General features: G+C 42.4%; 1 protein-coding gene across 2 annotated transcripts in view; it reads right to left on the bottom strand.

The window, feature by feature from the left end:
* USH2A (usherin) overlaps window positions 1-22,859 on the bottom strand; it is a gene marked incomplete at its 5' end in the record, with an annotated part of 586,511 nt that overhangs the window by 11,562 nt on the left and 552,090 nt on the right. For both annotated transcript variants that reach the window (XM_084623291.1, XM_084623290.1), the window contains 3 exons: window positions 1,901-2,118; window positions 3,901-4,139; window positions 7,547-7,756. In XM_084623291.1, the coding sequence (XP_084479417.1) occupies window positions 1,901-2,118; window positions 3,901-4,139; window positions 7,547-7,756 (667 nt within the window). The remainder of the gene's footprint in view (window positions 1-1,900; window positions 2,119-3,900; window positions 4,140-7,546; window positions 7,757-22,859) is intronic.

The raw sequence follows: 22,859 nt of genomic DNA, 5'->3' as shown, positions 1-22,859 counted from the left end.
CATGTGTGCACCTCCTCCCTCCGCAGACAGCGGCCAGCGAGGGCCACCTGCTGCCCAGGGCGCAGGCACGTGGGGCTGGGGGACGCTCCTGGGGAGGTGCGCGGGGGAGCAGGCGGGGCCGGGGGGAGAGACCTGACCCTGAACATTGGTGGAGCCAGGCTTCTAGGCCATGAATATTGCTGGAGCACGGGCACCATGGGCCCATATAACTCGCCGCCCCTGCAGGCAAGTATCCAATTCTAAGGGGTTTTCACCCCAGGCAGGACTGAAATGACCACCCCTCAGTGACCTGGCTGGAGCTACTGGAATTTTATTTGCTGGAAATAGATCCCCTTTCAGCCAGGTGTATTTTAAGCACTGATTGGCATACAAGGTTCCTATTCATGGAGACACCACTGGTTAGTGTCTCCTGGATGGTAGTATAATTGTCTCTTGTTTTGTTGTATTTTTCCTCTCATTTAACAGGTAAAATATCTTTATTACTATTAACTATAATTGGAGGCTATTTTTCGTATCAAATCAATATTTACTGCAACTAAGCCCAAAGCACTAGCTGAAGTTAATATATTTGTTCTCCAAACCTAACTGCTTTGAGAGTGAATTATGTCCTTTTGGCATCCATTCATTTTTAAAGCTTTTTCTTGAACCATTAGTTTATTTTCAGAGATAGTTAAAAACCCTTACAAACAGCAATTCAAGTACAATAATTCACTGTCTTGACTAATCAATCAGTAGTGCAGTACATTAGTATATCATCAAGTCCCAGTTCCCAAATCTTGTCTTCGATGAAAGCAACTTCACTTACGTGATGCAGACATGTTAATTTGTTATGCTTTTGGCACTGTACTTACAACAAAGAATGCCCATAAACCACCTCCTTTTTTAATGAAATGTTTTAGTTCTTCCTAATGAAGGAGACACAATGAACCAGAATGAATGCAAAGATTTTAGTGGCTCGGAGGGGTTGATGTGGAATATATCAATATTGTAATTAACTTAGTAATGCATAGCACTGCTCTTTACTAGATCAAATCAGTACTGTTCAGTTGAGTATCATAGGCTCTGTACTGCTGAGAGCTAAGGGAGTTTCTCCTTTAGCTCAAGTGGCAGAATCCTATGCTTGTGGAGGAAGAGAATGTAAAATCAATCTCCAGGGTCACTGTGGAGTTCAGAATGGCTGTAGTGTGCAGCATAAGGACAACTGTGAAGTTCCTTGAACTTTATTGCAACACCTTAGTGGAACTGAATAGAAGTTCATGATTTATTGGATTAGGTTTTAATAATTTACATACTGAGTTACTATTGATGTAAACAGGTTTTTTAAAGATGTGATTTTTTATAAGTTTTTTGGGTTGGGGTATGCCAAGGAAATTTACTCTGCCAGGTTATAGCATATAGATTGCCAAGGCAAAATACCCATTATTCTTCTAAAATTTCTGTCCCCCTTCTATTTTGTTTGCTCCAATCATTATTACACCCCGCCTACCACTTTACTGGGCATATTTCTTTTTATTAAACTGTTGCCTTGTTAGGATGCATTCATGAAAAATAGGACATACTTAATACTTCCCACTGAACAGAATTCATAATGGAAGGACAAGGATCTTAAACGAAGAAAGGAAAAGGTTAGGCTAGATGCCAAGAAAACAGTTCTGAACAATAAGAGCAATCAAACGGTGGATTAGACTTCCCAGGAGTGGGTGGCTGAGATATATTAACTAGAGATGTTCAGAATAGTTTTGGAAGGATGCTAGTGGGAATGATGTAGTTAGTTCTGTGAAATGGATGGGAACAGACTTAAATGATCCACATGTTTTTTCTGGAGCTATACAGTTCCACAGACTAGAAAGATGGGTATTTCAGACTCACGAATTGCTCTTTGTGGTCACTATATACTCACACTCCTTCTTGGTAGTAAAGCTGGTCCACTCTGAAGCACTGCTGCCTACAGAATTGTAAGACACCACTCTCATGTTGTAGATTGTGTAAGGCTGAAGATCACTCACATTGGAATTCTGATCTTTACCTGTATACTTCACTTCAATTGGTCCAGGGTTACAGGTCTTTGCTTGTGTTTGTAAATGTGGAGGGCAAGCAGTGTACATGTGGAGTTCGTAGCTAGAGAAAAAGATGGACATTTTGATGAAAATCTTATCAGAGGAACAAACAAACCATCAGTGAGCACTGTTTCACTCTGGCTGCTAGATGTCTGGTTACTAGTTAATGAGATGGATCTCAGCTTCATTGCTTTTGGGCACTCTAAATCCCATTCAATCTCTAATGCTTTGGTCCTGATTTTAGGGTGATGACCTCTAATCCCATGCCCACAAACGATTATGCTTGTAGTTTGACACCTGCAATTTTGTGCCTACCATGAAACTGTGGATGTATTCACATCTAACTGCTTGCACCTGCAAATTAGGTAGTTAAATCTAGCTACCTATCTTTGGTATTTATAAGACATATATATCTGTGATGCCATTTACGCTCTCAACTTATTGCTGGTGCAAAACAGCAAGTGCAACTCTTGGTTGGTGCACAATTGCACTTGCCTCATTACGAGCCTGGTGAAACTCAGGCTGAAACGTTAATCCCTGCTATGCCTTAGCAGGGCTGCATTTCAAGTCCATTCTGGGAGAATATAAATGTGCAAGGTCAGGACTTAAAAACTCTCTTTGTCACACACATACCAGGCAGCTGCCATCTTGGGCTTGGATTCATGGTGTGCTGAAGATGGGGGAATATGCTGTCCCTCTCTGAGAGGGAACAGGTGACCATTTTGGGAGCATGTTGCTAGTTACAGTAACTGCTTAAGAACTGAACCTCAGTACAGTACACAACATTGTCCTGAAAACTGGACATTTTGTGGAAGGACTCAACAGGACAGCCCACAGGTGAATCCATACCTAGGCGCAGGGGATTGGAGGAAGTAGGTGCTGGTGAGCGACATGAACAGCTTTACATTTAATTTTGGCTTAAGCAGGTTTTCCACTTGCAGAATGGCAGCAGTTTTTTGCTTCTCGTTAATTCATGGTTAAAGATGATTTTTCACTGGTTCTGATGGCTAAGCTTGCTGTGGGGCATTTGGGGAGTGGGGCAATACAGGATATTGTACGTGAACCTGCCTTTTCTATGCAAAATACACCATAGATCATCTGGTTTCTGGTGTGAGTACACTCATGATGCTGTAAAATACAGACTAATTTAGAATTGTACAATGCACTTTTTCTGAGGCTGCCAATGAAAACCACTCAGAAGCATCAAGTGCTGCTGCCTGTTTAGGGCTGGATCCTCTACTCTATAGTGGAAAAACTCCCAATGATTCAAATGGGATAGGAATGGGCCCTTATTGAGTGTGCTTGCTGCATGGAAAGATTTACACTTGTTCGCCATAGACTACACTGGCAACTGATTGGCTTCAAGGTGCAAATGAAGATGTTGACTTTGATTTATAAAACCCTCTGTGCTTTGGTCCTGTCTAGTCCAGAGAGCATTTCTTTTTCTCCTCCTCTCCCACCCCCGCCTCGCAACAGTTGATTTCTATGGCTTTTGCTAACAGTCTCTCTATGTGAGTGGCTGAGTGGCAGAGATAGGAAGTTTTCCATCGCCTGACTCTGAAATTCACTTCCCTTATTGCTCCAGCAAAATCCAAGTTTATTAACATTTAGGAGACACTGCAAGGTTCCTCTACCTGTACAATGTTTTGCTTGAGAGAAGATGCCCAAGGAGGGCAAGCACTTGTTGGGAGGATTTCTTCTGCATGGAATGTACACCAATTTGGAGATCATCATCATAATTTACCAATATATAAAAGAATACTAAAAACAGCACATGAGATTATCTAAAATGACTAAATCTCTGAGTTGGCTTTGAAAGTTTAAATCAGATTGTGAATCTTACCTTTCCACAATGCCATTGGGTGACCGAGGTGCATTCCATTGGAAAAAAGCTGTTCTTGAGGTTATGGTATGTATATGTGGAGGGGGCTGTTGAGAGGGTGGTGCTGGTTGAGTGGTTAGTTGGGCGACTGGTCCTTTGGTGCAACAGTTGAAACATGTGCAGGCCTCTACACCAACAGAGTAGGTGGTGAAAGGTTTAAGTCCATGTATCGTTTGCTGGGTGGCAGTCCCTTCAGACAACTGTAAAAGGCGAGAGAGAACTTTACACAGCACAGCGCACTGTAAATGCTAAGTCAGATTCATTAAATGTTCTAAGTGGTAGGATCTTTGACTTGGTGTGTCCAGGGAACCCAGATTTGTCCTTATCTTTCATCATCTAGTCATACAGGGTGAAATTCACCCAGTGCAGTGGGTCTGTACAAGGCCTTTCCCATTGTTTAAGTCCTGTGATGGACTGCACTCGTGAAGCAGCTATGCACAAACACCTCTACATCCAGCATTATGAGGATCACACTGCTGGCCCTGAAAAGTTGGTGGACATTGTCAAAGAATGACAGGCAGATGACAGAACAAGGAGCAATGATCTCAAGTTGCAGTGGGGGAGGTCTAGGTTGGATATTAGGAAACACTATTTCACTGGGAGGGTGGTGAAGCACTGGAATGGGTTACCTAGGGAGCTGGTGGAATCTCCATCCTTAGAGGTTTTTAAAGCCTGGCTTGACAAAGCCCTGGCTGGGACAATTTAGTTGGGTTTAGTTGAGCAAGGGGTTGGAGTAGATGACCTCCTGAGATCTCTTCCAACCCTAATCTTCTATGATTCTATGAATGTCCAGGAGATCTTTGCATACACAGAGCCAGTGGCCCAAATATCCTGCACAAGTGGCACAGAAGGGATGTGTCCTCTATTTCAGCCCATAGGAAACCCTCTCAGCAAAACTGAATCCATCAACCTTTAAAGAGAAACTGAGTTAAATAGCACAAAGAAATGTGTGTGGATAGGAACTGTGTGGAAAGCTATAACTAATAATGTAACAGCAAATAACTAAGGAAAAAGCAAACCATGCTGCTTCCTGGAGCTGCTGTTTCTCCAATTCGCTGCAGTCATTTGTAGGTATGGTTTCCAGATCCAAAGAAATCAAACAGCATGTAGAAAAAAGCAACTTCAATCACAGTAACCACCTGCTGTGGTGATTAAGCAAGGCAAATGGCACAGGCCACAGAGTCCCAGGGTGGACAGCAAGGAAACAGAGCATCAAGACAAGACAGAAAGCACACAAAGTCAGAGTTTGATAATGCCTTCCACTCAGTGATGGAGAAGCAAGACACCCCTGCAGTCACAGCAGCCACACGGCAGGTCTGAGGGGATGAGAAGAGAAAGACAACGGAGAGATGAAAGGGTAAGTGACAAGAACATGCAGGCTCAAGTAGATATGGACCCAGCTGATCATTGTAAGAGGGATAAGGTCAGGCCGTGCTATCAGCAAACAGCAGATGGCTTATGCTTACAGACAGGAATGATGAGCAAGGAAGACAGTGTTCCCAGCCACTTCCATGCCAGATTAGACTGGGGTAGTGGAAGAATGGGCACATACTACTATAAAAGATGAACACAGTTAAGCCTTGACAGATGGAGACATAGACACAAAGGCATGGAGGACGTTGAGCACAAGAAATGGGATTTGTGAAGGATGGAGGTTCCCATTTGCCACTGAATTGTACATCACTTGAAAACTGATAATATCAGCCTTACTTTACTCAGACTTGTGTGACATTTTGCCTTGGTTTGTGCAGTATGGCTCTGGGTACTCTTCACAACCTTCTACCCTGGCCCAAGGTCTGTGGTCACTCTTTTTTGTTTTCAAGCCAGGCTGAACAATACAGATTTCCTGACTTAGCGAAGTTACCTGGTTTGGATGCTGCATTGTAACAGGCCTCAGAGAAGAAACAGAGCTGCTCCACAAACTCACTGAAGCCTGCAGTGATCCCCTCGTCTTATGAGTCTCTCTTTGTATATGGGGATTGGGCATTAGATTGCAAAGTGCAAATCTACTCATCCCTTAGTCAAAGGGCCCTTGTATGCTAAGGAACAAGAAGACCCCATGGAGCGTAGCTCTGAAGCACACAGGAGAGGGAAGCAGTCCAGAACCCTCCATGGGCTCCCCCGGTTCTGTCCCCCACCCACCTTAAGCAGCAGAACAACACTGAGCCCACCATGTTTGGGCCTTCCATGGCCAGAGGGTGGGCTGGATCTGCCTTTTACATTGTCCTTTTCAATTATTTCCATGCTACACTTGGCTCCTTACATCTCCTTTAGAGCCAGGCCCCCCTGTTTAGCAGATTGCCTGTCTGGTTCCACGTACACAGACTCCAAACTCTCTAGCTGTTGCCTAAACAGTTGACTTACTGAGATTAAACTTCAGACCCAACCTGGGTGCAGCAAAGATCTGAGACACTGTGGATGTGTTACCAGCTCAAACCAAAAGAAAGAAACGACTCATGTCAGATGCTCATTGTGTGTTTCAGATCCTCAAAGCCCTAGGCCTTCTAGTGCTTTTTATACACTTTAAGCAAAGGAACATGGGATTTTTAAAACCTAAAAGCTACTATTTTAAACAACATCATTACACTCCCCAAACTGCTTAAAGAAGAACAATGATGACAATTAAGCACGGGGTCCATGGTTTCCCCCCTCAATGATATTTCTGTTTTCTATGTAGAATCTAACTGGCCACAAAAGATCCTACACAGCACTTAATCTTTTTTTTGCGGGGGGGCTGGCTATGCAGAAGGGAAGTTACCATAGGGCTGAAAGGAGCAGATGAAGAAGGGAATCCTTAGACACCCTATATGCTATACCTGTCCCAGATACCCCTGGAGCTGTGACGGGGATGGTCACGGAAAGGGCTCATATTGCATGCTAGAGACATGATATATACACACCTTTGTTACATGTTAATTGTGAGACACACTGAAAGCCTCTTGCTATCTTTCTACCAGTTCTTGTAACATTCTGTTGTAGGAGTTGCTGAGCTACTGGGGGACTGAAACATTCTTAAATGCTATAAAATAATCACTGAGAGTTCAGCAGTGCTTTCAGATGCATGTACAGTGGTCGTTGTTATAAACTTTTCAGTTTTGAACTGGATAACTAGATAACATTACCACACTGTTTGCAATATTCCTAGGTGTTTCCAGTACTTTGTAAGCTACTACACAATATTATCCCTGTGCCAACTGGAAAGCTTTTCAGGGCAACCACCCTGGCCTTAAAATCCATAAGTCAAAACACAGTAATGTCCAAAGGGAGCAGCTGTTTGGATATCAGCTGTAATTTCTGTCTAATCTTTTTGGGCTAACAAATTTTTGGAACGTTTGTATTTCAATGTAATCAATAACCTCCCAGGAACATTGCATTGGATCCCCCCACATTTTCTCACTATATAACACAATGATAAAGTCTCTGGACTCAAGGTTAATTCTTTTAGAAACACAACATTTAGCTAAGTGGAGACGTCAGTCCTTCTTCGGCCAGAAGAGAGCACTGCTAAGTAGAAAGAAAAAAAAAAGAAGCTAACAAATTTAAAATCCTAAAAAAATTTCCAGAGTTCAACTGGAAATACAAATAGAATAGCTTGATAAACACTCACCACCACATCGGTCCCTCTGGAGCTATTAGAGAACAGCCTGTAGAGACTAACTATCCCATTTGGCTTAAGAGGGGGTCTGATGTTTACCACAGCTAACGTAGAAGCCACAGTGTAGAACATGGGAGCATGGAGGCCTTCAGGAGGGGCAGGGCCTGTTCTACAGCGTGCCCAGCTGCTAGGAGTCCGGCCCACAGAGTTTACTGACCAGACCTTGAAAAAACAAAACAAAGAGCAATTTGTGAAGGGTTTGAGCCTGCAAGATGCTGAACACTCCTGGGAGGTGCTGAGTTGATGGGGCTAACACAGCTTTACTGGTGGCAAGATAAAACTGCACTATAACTTAAGACAATTTTGTGACATTTCTTTAGTCCCTCTTCTGGTTCAAATCAATTCTTTTTAAAGAGGGGAATAAAATATTTTTAAGAACAGAAGAATGGCCACAGTCTGGGTCAGACCAAAGGTCCATCTAGCCTAGTATCCTGTCTTCCGACAGTGGCCAGTGTCAGGTGCTTCAGAGGGAATGAACAGAACAGGTAATCATCAAGTCATCCATCCCCTTTCACCCATTCCTAGCTTTTCACCATTATGATTAAGGGGGGCAAGTACATTTTCATGAGGTTCCTGCAAGGCTGATTTAAGAACAGACACTTTTGTTTGCCATGTAATACTGTACACAGAGGAGGCCCTAGAAAACTTGCCTTATCTTACCTAAGATAAGGTAAGAAAGGGCAGCATTCCCTTGACTATTGCAAATTCCAAGGGCAAACTGCAAATACTGACCTAGCCCCAATCCTGCTATTGTATCCCTGCGGGTTATGCCTTTTTTGCCTGTGAATAGGTCCAATTAAATCAATGTGGCTCTGTATGGGATTTAAGTTTCCCTTGCACTGATCCCATTACAGAAGCAGGACCTTAGTGATTTAAGGCAACTGGCAAGTTTTTAAGGGACCCCACTCTATTAAATATATTAATATAATTAATCATTTGGCAAAATTGTCAGTAATCCAAAGTATAATATAAAGAAAACACATTGAAAAGCATGGGTAAGTCAGCACCTCTAATTTTATTCATTTATTTTTGCAATAACATTTGCTTTATTATACTAGCACAAAGAGAGTGGTTTTAGTTCCAAGGTTTCAAAATACAGCAGCTTGAATTAGGCCTGATTAAAAACTGCACGTCTCTATGAACTATGCCTACTGATTTTGTCAGCTTCACCAAAACCAGACTGATCTGCAGACTACATAAAACTCAGCACTTATTAAACACAGTCTCCAACAAATCTGCATGAAAATTAAATTTTGCTTTCATCAAGGAGTGCATAAACATATGGAAGGATGTATAATCTTATTTATCAAAAACCATTTGTATAATTAAACACGAATATCTTAAAAGGTTGCCTTAGGTCATCATTTGCATGAGTAAGTAATTTGTAGAATGTCAGGTACAATAGACAGAATAGATGGATGTGTGAGTGTATAGGGTTAAATTAGGCTCAATAATAGGCAACCACATAGTGATCAATCAGAATGATAGATCTAAATGGCAATACAAGAGGACTGTCTGAGTGATTTTTAGTATAAGTATTCCTTAGTAAGCTTTCATGTTGAGCAGTTCTAACTACAGTAAAACACGTTCTCACAAAATCTCTTCTGGACAGTTTTTTTTTTTTTTTAAAGTTCGCATCTTGCTTTTTTTAAAACAGAGCCTGGAGAACTTTCAGTTTTCTGAATTTACAACATTTATGTTCAGGGAGCTTACATTTTAAAAGGGGTCAGGTGCAGGAGAGAACCAAAAACATACAAGGGCTTTAAGTGTTGTGATTCAAAAACTGTAGATATCAACTAAAGTTAAAGAATCAAAGTTACTTTCTCATACTCTTGCTAGCACATACTACTACTAAAGCAAACTCTACTACAAATGAGATCCTATACCAAAAAGTTTGCACATCATATTTTTCTTTCAGTGATCTCTGCAGAGAAGTTTTCCTGAAGTCAAACTCCTTTCAGTCTACTGCAACAGGCCAAACACTATCTCGGTTAAGTCCTTGCGGCTACAAAGATTTGACAATAGTTGCTCACTTTAAGGAGTATTTTCTTCATGGATGGCAAATTCTTAGGCAGGGTACAGTTCGAAGAGCTCCAGTTGTATTGACTCAATACCAACCTTGGGGTGAAATGCTCCAGAGTTTTATTCTGAACTATGGGAACATGCCTGTGAGGCCTTAATGAGCAAATCATTTAACTTCTCTCGGCCTCAGTTTAGCCATCTGTAAAAGGGTAAATGGGCATAAAAATACTTTCCTTAAGGGAGTGTTGTGATAATTTAGTGATAGCAAGCACTTTGAGATTCTGAGATATAAGTATTAATTGCAGACATAAATGCTAATATTTAAACACTTGCCTGAGTGTATATGCAAATCAGACAGCTATACATCCAACTGCTAGCATCTGCACCTGCAGTCAATTGCATCTATTAAAAATTGAAGGCTCTGTCATGATCCTTTCAAAAATGCATCACACAGCAGTCACGAACCTTTACAGCCTGTTGCACTGATTAATGTAATGCTATGTGGTATGCTTTTGTACACAAACAAAATAACAGAAAGTCTTTTGAATTTGCACTGCATCATTCTGAGGTGTGATGCAGCTAACATAAGGGGCACGCAATAACATTCATAAAAGACTGCAGACAGAAGCATTACCTGCTATATGTATTGTATAAAGCCATAAAAAATAAGCTAGCCAAGAGCAGAACAAGGATAAGAGTGTGGGGGAAGTGATCATGGCACTAGACTACCAATATAAGTAGAGACTTCGGGGACTACAGTATATGGAAAGAAGAAAACCATCAAAATAAGGTACTTGTTACTTTAACTCTTTTAATATATTGCTTCAATAATCATTAAGTCTTACATCATAGTACGTGGACTCAAAACCCTGCCAAAATCTGTACAGCCATTAGTGGGTGCAGTGTCTCAAGAAAGCCACGAAGGGGCTCCAAATGCATCTACAGAAGGAGTATTTCAGACCTCTTCATCAATTTGCTGGCCACCTGCCCAGACAGCACTTTGAAGTAGGGTCAGAAAGAAAGAAGCTCTCTGGAGGCAATATATTCAGAGAACTAGAGAATTCCAGTCACAGGTAAGTGAGTTTGTTTTCTCCTTCATAAATCGGCCTCCATAAACGCCCCCGTTCTTGGAGACTGGTGAGCAGCAATCACCCAAAACGGTCATATGGCAGCTTCCAAGTCTGACAGCACAGCCAAGAACTGGCAAAAACTGGGTTACAAGTGACTGTCCTACAGACCTCAATCATAAGGAGTGGCGGAAACATGCTGCAAAAGCTGCCTCAGCTCTAGCACAATAAGCCTGCCATGGATAAACTCTCACCTGCAGTCAGGGCTGGCCTCACCATGAGGCGAACTGAGGCGGCTGCCTCAGATGCCAGACTTGGGGGGGGGGGGGAGCCACAAGGACCCAGAGTGTAGAAAATTGTGTCTGCTGCTGGTGCATATGTATTCTCTCTGCTCTAGATGCACAGAGATGGTGGAGTGCTGTGCTGGAGGAAGGAGGGCACAAGAGATAACAGGCAGGCAGGAGAAAAGATGAGAGGGAATAACAGAAAGCAGCAGGAGCTGCAGGGAGAGAGAGAAGGAGGAGCCTCTTATGTACCTCTCTAGCACCCCCAGGAGCCTGGACTGATTAACACTGGCTTCTCAGGGAGCTTCCTGTTTCCTGCTGCTTCCCTGAACCCACTTGAGGAGAACAGGCAGTCAGCTGAAGTAGTAGGAACCAGTTAGGCCCTTAAGACAGTGATATCTTCCCTCACTCAGGCCCTGCTACCAGCCTGCTTATTTGTCCCCTTCAGCTGAGTGCTGAGAGCCACTATAGCTGGCACAGAACAGCAGTCATGAGTGAGAGAAGAAAACGCCCCTCTGGGGCAGCATTCAGAAAAAGAAAGAACGTAAAGGAAGCTTCTCTATCTATCTAAGTAGGAAGGAGCTCCCCTGAGACACACAGACACAAATGTTCATGGTGAGCCTTCCAGCCCCAGCGACAATGTGAGTGGTGAGGAGATGACTGATCTTCCAGTTAGGCAGAGTGCAGTGACGTGGCAGCTACTGCAGCATCCATATCTCCATCTCAAATGCATGCATCGCTAACCATGCACATTCCTGAAGAAAAGTGTAGATCAGAGAAGAATGTGGTGGAGGCGCAAGAAACAGCTGCTGCTGAGTTTAGTTCCTTAAGTCTAGATGATCCAGGACTGTGGACCCACTTGAGCAGCAGCCTGAGGGACTTCCTTGTACTGCATGGGCCACAGCAAGTGAAAAACTTCATGTTCTCCAAAGACAATGAAAATAGAAGTTACCATCCAACACATTACTGGCGTGACATCCCCAATGGTGACAAAGTGGAGAGGCCATGGCTTATGTACTCAAAAACCCAGAATGCTGCATACTGTTTTTGTTGCAAACTCTTCCAGTCTAATGTTCCAGCCACATTGGGTTCTACAGGAACAAAGGACTGGAAAAATCTGGCTAGAAATCTGGCATGCCATGAGAAGGCAGCAAATCACCAGAGACCATTCCATAGGTGGAAAGAGCTTGAGATGAGACTAGGGTTAAAGGCCACCATAGATGATCAGCATCAAGAGAAGATTGCATCAGAGTTTCTTTACTGCAAAAATGTTCTGAAAAAGGTCATTGCCATTGTGAGAATGCTCGCTACCCAAAACCTAGCACTGTGTGGCACTTCTAATCAGCTGTATGTGCCAAACAATGGAAACTTCCTTAAAATTGTGGAGCTGATGGCTGAGTCTGATGCAGTACTCCAGGAGCATCTAAGAAGAGTCACCACCCAAGAAATGTACACACACCACTACCTTGGAAAAACAGTTCAAAATGAGATCAAACAGTTACTGGCAACAAAAGTGAAACACAAGATTGTGGCAGATCTGAAGTCAGCAAGATATTACTCTGTTATTCTTGACTGCACACCTGACATCAGCCATACGGAACAAACGACTTTAATGGTGCGTTTTGTAACAACAACAGAACCTAGTGAAAATGTCCCTGCAATGGTGACTGTCAGAGAGCATCTTCTAGAATTTATTGACATTGATGATACTACAGGAGCTGGCATGACAAATGTGCTTCTTAAAAAGCTGGAAGATACGGGAATTGCGATAGCTGACGTGAGAGGTCAGGGCTACAATAATGGTGCCAACATGAGAGGAAAGAACAGAGGAGTGGAGACATGGATCTGAGAGTTAAACCCTTGAGCTTTTTTTGTCCCATGCAGTTCTCATTCATTGAACTTGGTGGTCAGTGATGCAGCATCAGCTTCTAGTGAGGCTGCTGAATTTTTTAATGTAATTCAAAGCATCTATGTATTTTTCTCTACATCAACTCATCAAGGGCAAATTTTGAAGCAACATCTGGGAACATCCTCTCAGACACTGAAACCACTGAGTGCCACACGACGGGAAAGTCGAGTGGAGGCGATAAAGCCTATCAAACAGCAAATTGGGAAGATAGATGATGCCATAGTTGCCATTATGGAGGATAATGCTATGACAGGAACTGTTCGTGGGAGAACAGTAGCAGAGGGACATGGAATCACCAGAAACAGACACAACCTCAAATTTATGTGTGGGTTAGTGTTGTGGCATGTTTGAAATAAATGTTGTAAGCAAGACACTCCAAGGTGTTGACCTTGATATATCTGGAGCAATGGAACTGGGCAAAGCAAAGTCATACCTACAGTCCTACCAGTCAGATGAGGTATTTCAAAATGTTCTGAAGAATGCAGAGAAGTTGGCAGAGGAACTTCACACTGAAGCTATTTTCCCACCCATTCAAGAATACAAGAGTCACCGAAGAAGAAGACATTTTGATTACGAGGCACGGGATAATCCCATAAGAGACCCCAAACAATAATTCAAAGTTGAATTTCTTTAACCAGGTGCTATATAGTGCAATACAGTCAGTTGAAGAACGTTTCATGCAGCTCAAGGAACACAGCAGTATATTTGGGAAGTTGTATGATATTCCAAAACTCCTCACTATACCTGAAGAAGACCTACACCAGCAATCATAGAATATCAGGGTTGGAAGGGACCTCAGGGGGTCATCAGTCCAACCCCCTGCTCAAAGCAGGACCAATGCCCAATTTTTGCCCCAACCCTAAATGGCCCCCTCAAGGATTGAACTCACAATCCTGGCTTTAGCAGGCCAATGTTCAAAGCACTGAGCTATCCCTCCCCCCTCCAATGCAGGGCACTAGAGACAGTGTTGACACATGATGACATATGCGATATTGATGCGAGTGATTTTAGGTGACGAACTGAAAGCCCTTTCAAGATACATTTCAGCAGCATCAACTCCAAAGGCTGTTCTGGAATATATGTGCACAAATAAGATGACCACCCTCTTTCCAAATGCTTTTGTTGCTCTGCGCATACTTCTAACACTTCCTGTAACAGTTGCCAGTGGAGAACGCAGCTTCTCCAAACTGAAGTTAATAAAAACACATCTACGCTCCACAATGACAATGGCCTTGCAACCACCTCAATAGAGCATGAGCTGGCCCAGACTGTGGGCCTTCAGCAGGAAGCAGTTCAAATCTTTGTAACCAAGAAGGCACGGAAAGCATCACTTTGATTATTCAAACAGATAAAAATGCCAGTGTTTACTATGCAGACAAGTTACATGTGCTGTTCAGGCATTTGAAAGTTAAGTGTTATTTAACATTTTTGAACAAGGCATTTTAAGTTGTTAGTTCTCCTTTATTGGGGTAGGTAGCAGAGCAGGTAGCAGAACAGGAAGAAGGCAGAACTGAGGCCTTTCAAAGTTTTGGCCCAAGCGAGGGGGGTTGGGGGCGTCATTTGAGCTCCCCGTCTCAGGTGCCAAAATGTTGTGGGCCTGCCCTGCCTGCAATAATGTCTGTGGATTCTCCACAGCACACCCACTTTCCCAAATTCAAGGCCAGTTCCTCAGCAAAGCTGAGTACCGACAACTCCCACTGAAGGCAATTAAATCTGTTTGGCTTTCAGACATGGATGAAGATCACAGAATCATAGACCGTGGAGATGGAAAACGCCAGTTAGATCATTGAGCTCATCTCCCTACCCACGTAGGAACGGTCCCTACAATTCTTTAAAAACTCAGGTCTTTACAAAGAAGCTAAAGTTTTGAGCAAGAAAACGGATTTCTTTGCATCAACATAAAATAATATGTAAAGTTATTCAATCTGTACAGGAAATCCTTAAGGGAATTAAAGGGAAGGGCTGGACATAACCATGCCTCAGTGCAGGGAGATGGACTAATGACCACTTGAGATGCCTTCCAACTCTACATTTCCATGATTCAAGGACATAGGCCAATAGCCATCATAGCTGAGGTGAACCACCAGAAGAAGAAAAGCACCTCACCAGTGGGCAAGCAAAATGACTTCTCAGCTAATGAATAATGAAAGGGCTACAGAAACTGCCAAAATAACACTAAAAGAAGAGTGACTCACACCTCACACATTCTAGGAGAGAGGCAGCCCTGAGTTAAGAGAGTAGACACAGAATCAGAAAAAAGAAACCAGAGCTCTTGACACTTGAAGAACCGCAGTCCCAGTTAATTTAGTAGCAGTACTGTGAAAAGAGTTTTATGTTCTTCACACACTATATGCCTCCCAAATGATGGTAGATACGTATATTGGACAGATCAGATGGAAGTCCCTTTAAACATGCTGACTCCCCGGAAAGTTCAAAAGAGAGGATCTGCTGTTCATACTGAGGCTAACACAAGTCTAGCAATGGGCTATTAAAGAGGAGACCGCTCCAGTGTTGAAGAGGATTCATCTGATATTGGGGTAAGTGACAAAGCATACACTGCCATGAGATTTAGGGTCCTACAGTCATCTATGTGTTTGTGAGAACCAGAAGGCCAGATCAAACCACACCTGTGCATGGATTAGGGTGACCAGACAACAAAAGTGAAACATCAGGATGGGGGGGGGGGGGCGATGGGGAGGGGATGGGGTGGATAATAGGAGCATATATAAGAAAAAGACCCAAAAATCGGGACTGTCCTTATAAACTCAGGACATCTGGTCATCCTAGCATGGATGCACAAGACCCAGAAAGGATGCAAGGAGCCAACCCCTTTACCCTGCAGATGGATCAAGCATAATTACAGTCCTTGCGTACAGTAAGCCCAAGGACTCCATACATGTAGCCCTGCTGCTGGTGCTAGCCTTTCCAAAAGCGACCTTGCAGCACCTCTGTATATGAGCCAGCAGAGCTGGACCTTTGCAGGGGGGAGTGCACAGCATTTTTCAAGGGTGATGCTGTTGCTATGCTTCCCCTCAGCTCCCTGGATCTCTCAGAGACATTGCGCTGGTTTCAGTCCTCACTTTTCAGTTTCCTGAAATCAACCTCCAACCTTAAGGTTGTATAAATATCAGATTTTTGCAATGAATAGAGATATTTTTGTTTCAGCAAAAACAGGACATTTTCAGTGCATGACTCATATTAAATAAAGGTAATGGGGCTCGTGTGATTAAGTCCCTGCACATCGTATTGGCAGTATTTAGAAACAAAAGGTTCTGTGTTGTATTTTGTTTTGGCTGGGCTGTGCACTTGCATTGGAATTTACAAAAGAAGGAACAGGTAGTTTCAAGCCATCTTTGCACTTTCTCCATTCTTGGGCCTGCCTAGCCCCTAGCATAAGAAAGAGCAGTCTCAAGGACGCTTTATTTTATGCACAGCTTACTGGCACTTATGAGCCATTCTTGCAACTAAGTGGCCCTATAATGCAGTGCAGCCAAAATAATCTGGGGTTGCTTCTGCAGAGACAACACAATTCAGAGCATAGTGCAAAAAGTCCATACCTCTACAGATCTACTGTGTCCACCCCTGGAATAATATATTAATTTCTGGGCAACATCCTACCAGAAAGGCATTGACAAACTTGGAAGGGTTCAGAGAAGCAACATAAAGCATTATGGTGCTAGAGAGACTGATTTACGAGGAAAGAAAAAAATATTAGGAAAGATAATAGATTAAATGAGCTAAACAGATAGAGCTTGGTTATGAGACAAAGGGAGCAACCATAGCTGTCTATTAATATTTGTGAAGTGTAAATATCAAAGATACAGAGGAATTATTTAACATGGCACATGGGGGTAGAACTAGGATTGAAAAATGAAATTGAGAATAGAAAGATTTAGGAAAAACGTCCTGCCAGGAAGATCTATTAGGCTGTAGAAGTACCTTAAGGGAAATGGTAAAAACTGATTCATTTGGGAATTTTCAAACCAGATTGGATAAAACACTAGAAAACAAACTGTAAGAACAATTCTGAACTGAGGAGGAGATGGACTTGCTGGGAGCTAATAGTTCTTTCTAGGTAGGTACTTATATGATCCTCATTACTGTAGCATCTGACTGCTTCACAACATTAATGAATTTAACTCACAAACACTGCTGCAAGGTCAGGGAATATCATTATGCCCACTTTACAGATAGAGAACTTAATTCGGAGAGATTTAGTTACTTGCCTAAGAGCCCTGGAAACTGAACACAGACTGCCTGAGTCCAAGCGCAGTGGCTTACCACAAGACCATTCTTTGCCCATGGCTTCAAGATAGGCCAAAGCTACTAGATGGCAATGGAAACATCAATATATACCAAGTTTGTTCTGCAAGAACCACCTGGCTTTAGTAGAGCATATGGCATTCTCACAGCTTTCCTATTACTGGGGGAATATTTAATGTTTTCAGCCACATCACGGCCTAGTTCTTCATCTGGTTATTCATGCAATTTAGGAGATTAGGGATATTTAGTCTCCCAGGAGACATTTAGACCCCAGGTTCTCTGAAGTCCCATGCATTCACTGCCATTTAAACGGTCCCTATAGCATTGATGGCTCTTGATTCAACAGGTACATTAATAGTCCGTAATCTTCAGGCACATCTGGACTTGCAAATCTTGATGTCTGAGTGTTGCGGCCCTAATGACCCAGGCTCTGCTCTTATTACTGAGGTTAAAGAACTTCCACAGACTAAAATATTTACGACCACAAACACAGCTGATCAATTCTCCTTCATGGTTCTCCCAAGGCAGCACTTTGACAATGCAATAGATATCCTCAAACTAACTTGATAAAGTCTGATGCAGATGCCCATATGGCTGGTGACAATTGCTACCTAACAAAAACCAGTTATTGAAGCTGAAATTTCCTTATGCTAAGCATCCTTTAATTTAACAGTCAGCAATGGAAGGGATTGATTTACCATTGCCAAAGAGTTAAGGACATAAACAGAGCATTTCTAAGGATCTGGAAACATCTACTTTTAGCCAGTGCCCACCATTTTAGCAAACAGCACTCCCATGTGCACACAGCACAAATGGCAATTGTGCATTTCTGTGACTACCAAAAATCCTTAAATTTTTCAGCATAGTGGTAGAAAATTTTCAAATCCTACATAATCTGGTTTTACTGTGCAAGAGATAAAATCACACCCCTACTGGAGGCAGGCTACAGGACTACAATGTATCCCTTCTGTAGCCTTCCATGGCCACTACTCCTGGAGTAATGACCACTCCTGCCTTATATCCCGTATGTAGATGTTTCCAATCATTGCATAAGTGCAGATCTAACAATCCCTTTCCAGGTCCATTGCTAATACATCTCTGCACTGGCATAGCCAGTACCAGCAGGGAGCCCCCCTTCCATGTGCAAAAGCCATGCTGAGGAGCAGCTCTACTCTGCCCCACTCACATGCACTGCAAGGGTTCCACAGTGTGAAAGGACTTGGGGTCCAACCCTGCTCCTTTTAAAGTCAATTCCAAATCTCCCATTGAATTTAAAGAGAGTTGGATCAGGCCCTTGCTTAAGGAAGTGTTTTCAGACATTACTGCTGATTTGGGATCCCTCCGATTCTGGGTGCCCACTTTACACATTTTGAAGAGACCTCATCTTCAGAAGTGTTCCTTCAGTACAGAAGAGGTGGCTCAGCACTTCTGCTTAGGTGTCTAAAGCTGAGTACCCCAAAATCAAGGCCCGCAAAATCACTGGCCGCTTTTTGCAAATAGAGTACAATGGGTGTATTTTAACAACTGCACATACATTCTGGGAATAAAACTCATTAAACTAAATTATTAGCTCTCTATGAAAAATATCTTAGTAATTTTATAACTAATATTAAGTTACTGGGTGTGATTAGGGCAAAGGCCTCACTTGCATAGTATTTTGCTTTGTGCTCTGGTGTAATATAATGCCAGGAGGCAATGCTCATGATAGGCAGGATAACCATTGCCTCTTCTATGTATAGCCAGATACAGTAGAACCCTCTCTAGCTGGTGATGTAAACTGACTGTCACTACTGGGTGTCATTTTCTTCCTAGTTACTTTTAGATATGAATCAGCCTCTCCCCAAAGCACAAAACAAAACACTATTATTATTATTATCATTATCATCATCATCATCTAGAGGCCATAAACAGTATCAGAGACCCATTGTGCTAGATGCTGTACAAATACACAATAAGAAATGATCCCTCCCCCACACAACTTGCAATCTAAATGAGATAGACAGGGAAGATGGAGAAAGGAAGTCCCATATCCTCATGTTACAGTTGGGGAGATGAGGCATGAAGAAATGAAGTGACTTGTCTGTGTCAGAGCCAGGAAATTAACAGAGATTTTCCAAGTGCCTGTCCAGTGCCTTAGTTACAAAACCCTCCTTCCCCTCTGGCATTTAGTTAACATCCATAGTAAAGCCTGTAGATCACATTCATAAAGCTGGATTTCAGGCATGTGGATTCTAATGATTCGGTAATGTGTTAGGTCAAGCTTGATCCTCTTAACACTGCTCTATGTCTTGACTAATAATCGCAAAACACTATTAAAACATTAAAAGTCATGCTAATGCTAAATCCATTCTTGGGGGGAAATATCACAACAGCAAACAGTTTGGGGATCAAAAAACATGTCAAAATGTAACTGCAGCTCGTTTCATATAATGCACTGTTAAACCAGTAATTAATAAGAGATGTAAACAGGTTTAACTCTAAAAAGCAGACAATTTAATAATTTGCTTCCTATGGGTATGTAATGATATAGTTATCCTATTCCCCCGAGAGAGATAAGCAGATATTAAAAGGTCTTTCCAATACCTGTAATGGCTAAGGGCAACAGCTAATTCAATAGATTCGATCAAAATCACCACTCCTTTCGCTGCTACTGATTTATTACTTTGGCTGTAGTTAGTCATCACTCATTTTAGTTTGCTTTTCAGTACTCATAAATTATGCCTCATAAATAAAAAGATACAATCAAGGAAATCATATCAATTCATCTACATCCCTGGAGTATATTTTCCCATGGTACTCACACTAATGTCTTTTTAAAGGATAGCTTTTGAATATGTCAGAATCACAATATACCAAAAAAAGGTCTGGCCAGAGTTGTACCTTAATAGGTTCACAGCTAATGTGGGAAGCCAATAAATCTGATCTGATACCATTATTTAGTTAAATGAACAAAACTCTAGGATGGATTCATAAACACATGACTTGTGGGCATGGATCTGGGATGATGTTGCTGTGGCCATATACTGGCATGCAGCTGAGGTTTCTGAATGTGGAAAAATTTGTTTGTAAAATTGCTCTCTGTCTCCTCCTTTTCATTAATCCCACAAAGATGAAGGACACATTTCAGTGCAGTAAGAGGTATTTGGAACTGTGATCTCAGTTACACCAGTGAAGCAAAAAGTTACTCTGGATTTACTGAGATCAGAATGTTCCCTCCATTCACTTCTAATCTGGACACTTTGTGGAGTGGGTACTGTGGATTTTAAAGAACAAGAACCCAAGGAAATGTTCATTTGTTTGATTTTGAGGTCCCACTCACGCTTTGTTTCTCAAACAATCTAATTATGTCTTCAGAAGAGGTATAAATACTGAGACCCTAAGAGTTAAGTAGAAGCAAACCGGTCCAAATGAAATTAGAAACAACCTGAATTTTCACATTTTCTCTATTTTTGGGGGAAAAACTTGATTATCGTCATTTTGTTGTGGTTGTTTAATCATTGACACATACCTCTGAACTTCAAGTCTAGGCTGACATCAGAAGCCTAAATACTAAAATATCATGAAACACATGGAACTAGGAAGTATCAAAAATCAAAAATCTTATGAGAAAATCTGCTCTTCTGAGTGAAGGAACAGAGAGAAAGAAATAATTTTTATTTAATGTATGACATCACATTTTATTGCATCTTTCTGGCAGGGATGGAAGAGGAAAAGATGAGCTGAAAGGCTGAACGGGAAGAAGTGAGACAAAAGGTGAGGGTTATTTCCAATTGCTGAAAATCCAACACTGGCCAGTGAGAGATCCAGCCCTTATTTCACCCCATTTTAAGCCAGAAGAGTTGCTTAGTTATTTGTCAGGGACTAAGCACCAGAAACTGGAGCTGAGCCAAAAAATTGTCAGACAGGCCAGCAAACAAAGGACTACAACCATCATTTCTTGAAGCAATCAAGAGGATTCAAATGCTTCGTATTTTCCGTAGTCGGATGTTCCACTACCTTAGCAACATTATACAAGCAGCTAAACAAACTTACAAAACAACCTGCCCCCGAACAACATTAGGAATACAACTGTATCTACCTTCGAAGGTCCTGTAGGAGCAGCCAAAACATGCTTCTCCACTTTCTCAGGTATTTTTCAAAGTGCATTTCCCGAACCCTTCATATAGCCCTAATAAATGACCTGTGAGCAAGAGTGCTCTGCAGCAGTCAGAGATGGATAGAACCCTCAGTGGCTGCTGCAGCCTCCCTCCCTGGAGAAATTGGTAGACTGATGTGTCTTCGTAGCTGCAGATCCAGCAGCCCCCAACACCCCTTGTGTATTTCCCACAGAGCACAGCTCCACATGTAGGGGTAAGGGTTCCTAGTAAGGGCTCCTTCCATCCTTGTTGGGGAGCTGAACAATTTTGTTTCTGCTGCCCTTTGGATAGTTAGGATTTGCAGAGGGGAGAGCAGGATGTGTCCCTAAGCCAAGAAAGAAACATTAAGGTGAAGAAAGGGGCCAGAGAATACCAGAAAAATGAAGTTCCAAGTATCTGTCCTGGAACTCCTGCATAATTCAGGGGTTATGGTGAGGTGGACCAAAGTACCACAACCTTTCTGAGGAGCAGGGCGAATACATTATACACCAATAACTCTGCTGTCGAACAGAAAAGAACTAAGCTCCCCCTCTTACATGTGCTCACCACAGACACTGTCCTTCATCTGAGAAGAACTGGATGAACCATTGCTGCTCTTAGACTGGCCAGATGGGCTGCTGTAAAGCAACATTCAATGCTCTCTCCTCCCAAGGGTCTGGGCATGCTGTCTCCAGAGTGCTCCCAGTCCAAAGGGCTAGGAAGCAAGAGACTAAACATGCTGCACGAGATCCTCAGCTGGTGTAGGTCAGGATAGGTCTGTCGAAGTCCATGGAGCTACACTGGTTTATACCAGCTGAGGATATGGGATAAAATTTTCAAAAGCACCTAATGGCCAGATTTATAAAGGTATTTAAGTGCCTAAAGGAGTATATATGTACCTAGTGGGATTTTCAAAAGTGCCTAGTGTCTAATTCCCAATCTGTAGGAAGTTAGGTACATAGGCCCTTTTGAAAATCCAGCTCGGTCCTATCTGCATCCTTTGGCACCTAATCACCTTTAAAATCTGGCCCTTAGTGATTTAGGAGCTTAAGTCCCATTTTCAAAAGTGATACATGCACTTAGAAGCCTAGGTCCCATTGACTTTCAATTAGCCTTGGGCCCCTAAGTACCTAAGAATCATAGAATATCAGGGTTGGAAGGGACCTTAGGAGGTCATCTAGTCTAACCCCCTGCTCAAAGCAGGACCAATCCCCAACTAAATCATCCCAGCCACGGCTTTGTCAAGCCTGACCTTAAAAACCTAAAAGGAAGGAGATTCCACCAGCTCCCTAGGTAACGCATTCCAGTGCTTCACCACCCTCCTAGTGAAAATTTTTTTCCTAATATCCAACCTAAACCTCCCCCACTGCAACTTGAGACCATTACTCCTTGTTCTGTCTTCTGCTACCACTAGAAGGAACAGTCTAGATCCATCCTCTTTGGAATCCCCTTTCAGGTAGTTGAAAGCAGCAATCAAATCCCCCCTCATACTTCTTTTCTGCAGACTAAATAATCCCAGTTCCTTCAGCCTCTCCTCGTAAGTCATGTGTTCCAGTCCCCTAATCATTTTTGTTGCTCTCCGCTGGACGCTTTCCAATTTTTCCA

The sequence above is a fragment of the Lepidochelys olivacea genome (genome assembly GCF_965140295.1).
Source record: "Lepidochelys olivacea isolate rLepOli2 genome assembly, chromosome: 3".
NCBI lineage: Eukaryota > Metazoa > Chordata > Testudines > Cheloniidae > Lepidochelys > Lepidochelys olivacea.
This window is presented reverse-complemented; position numbering and strand designations above follow the sequence as displayed.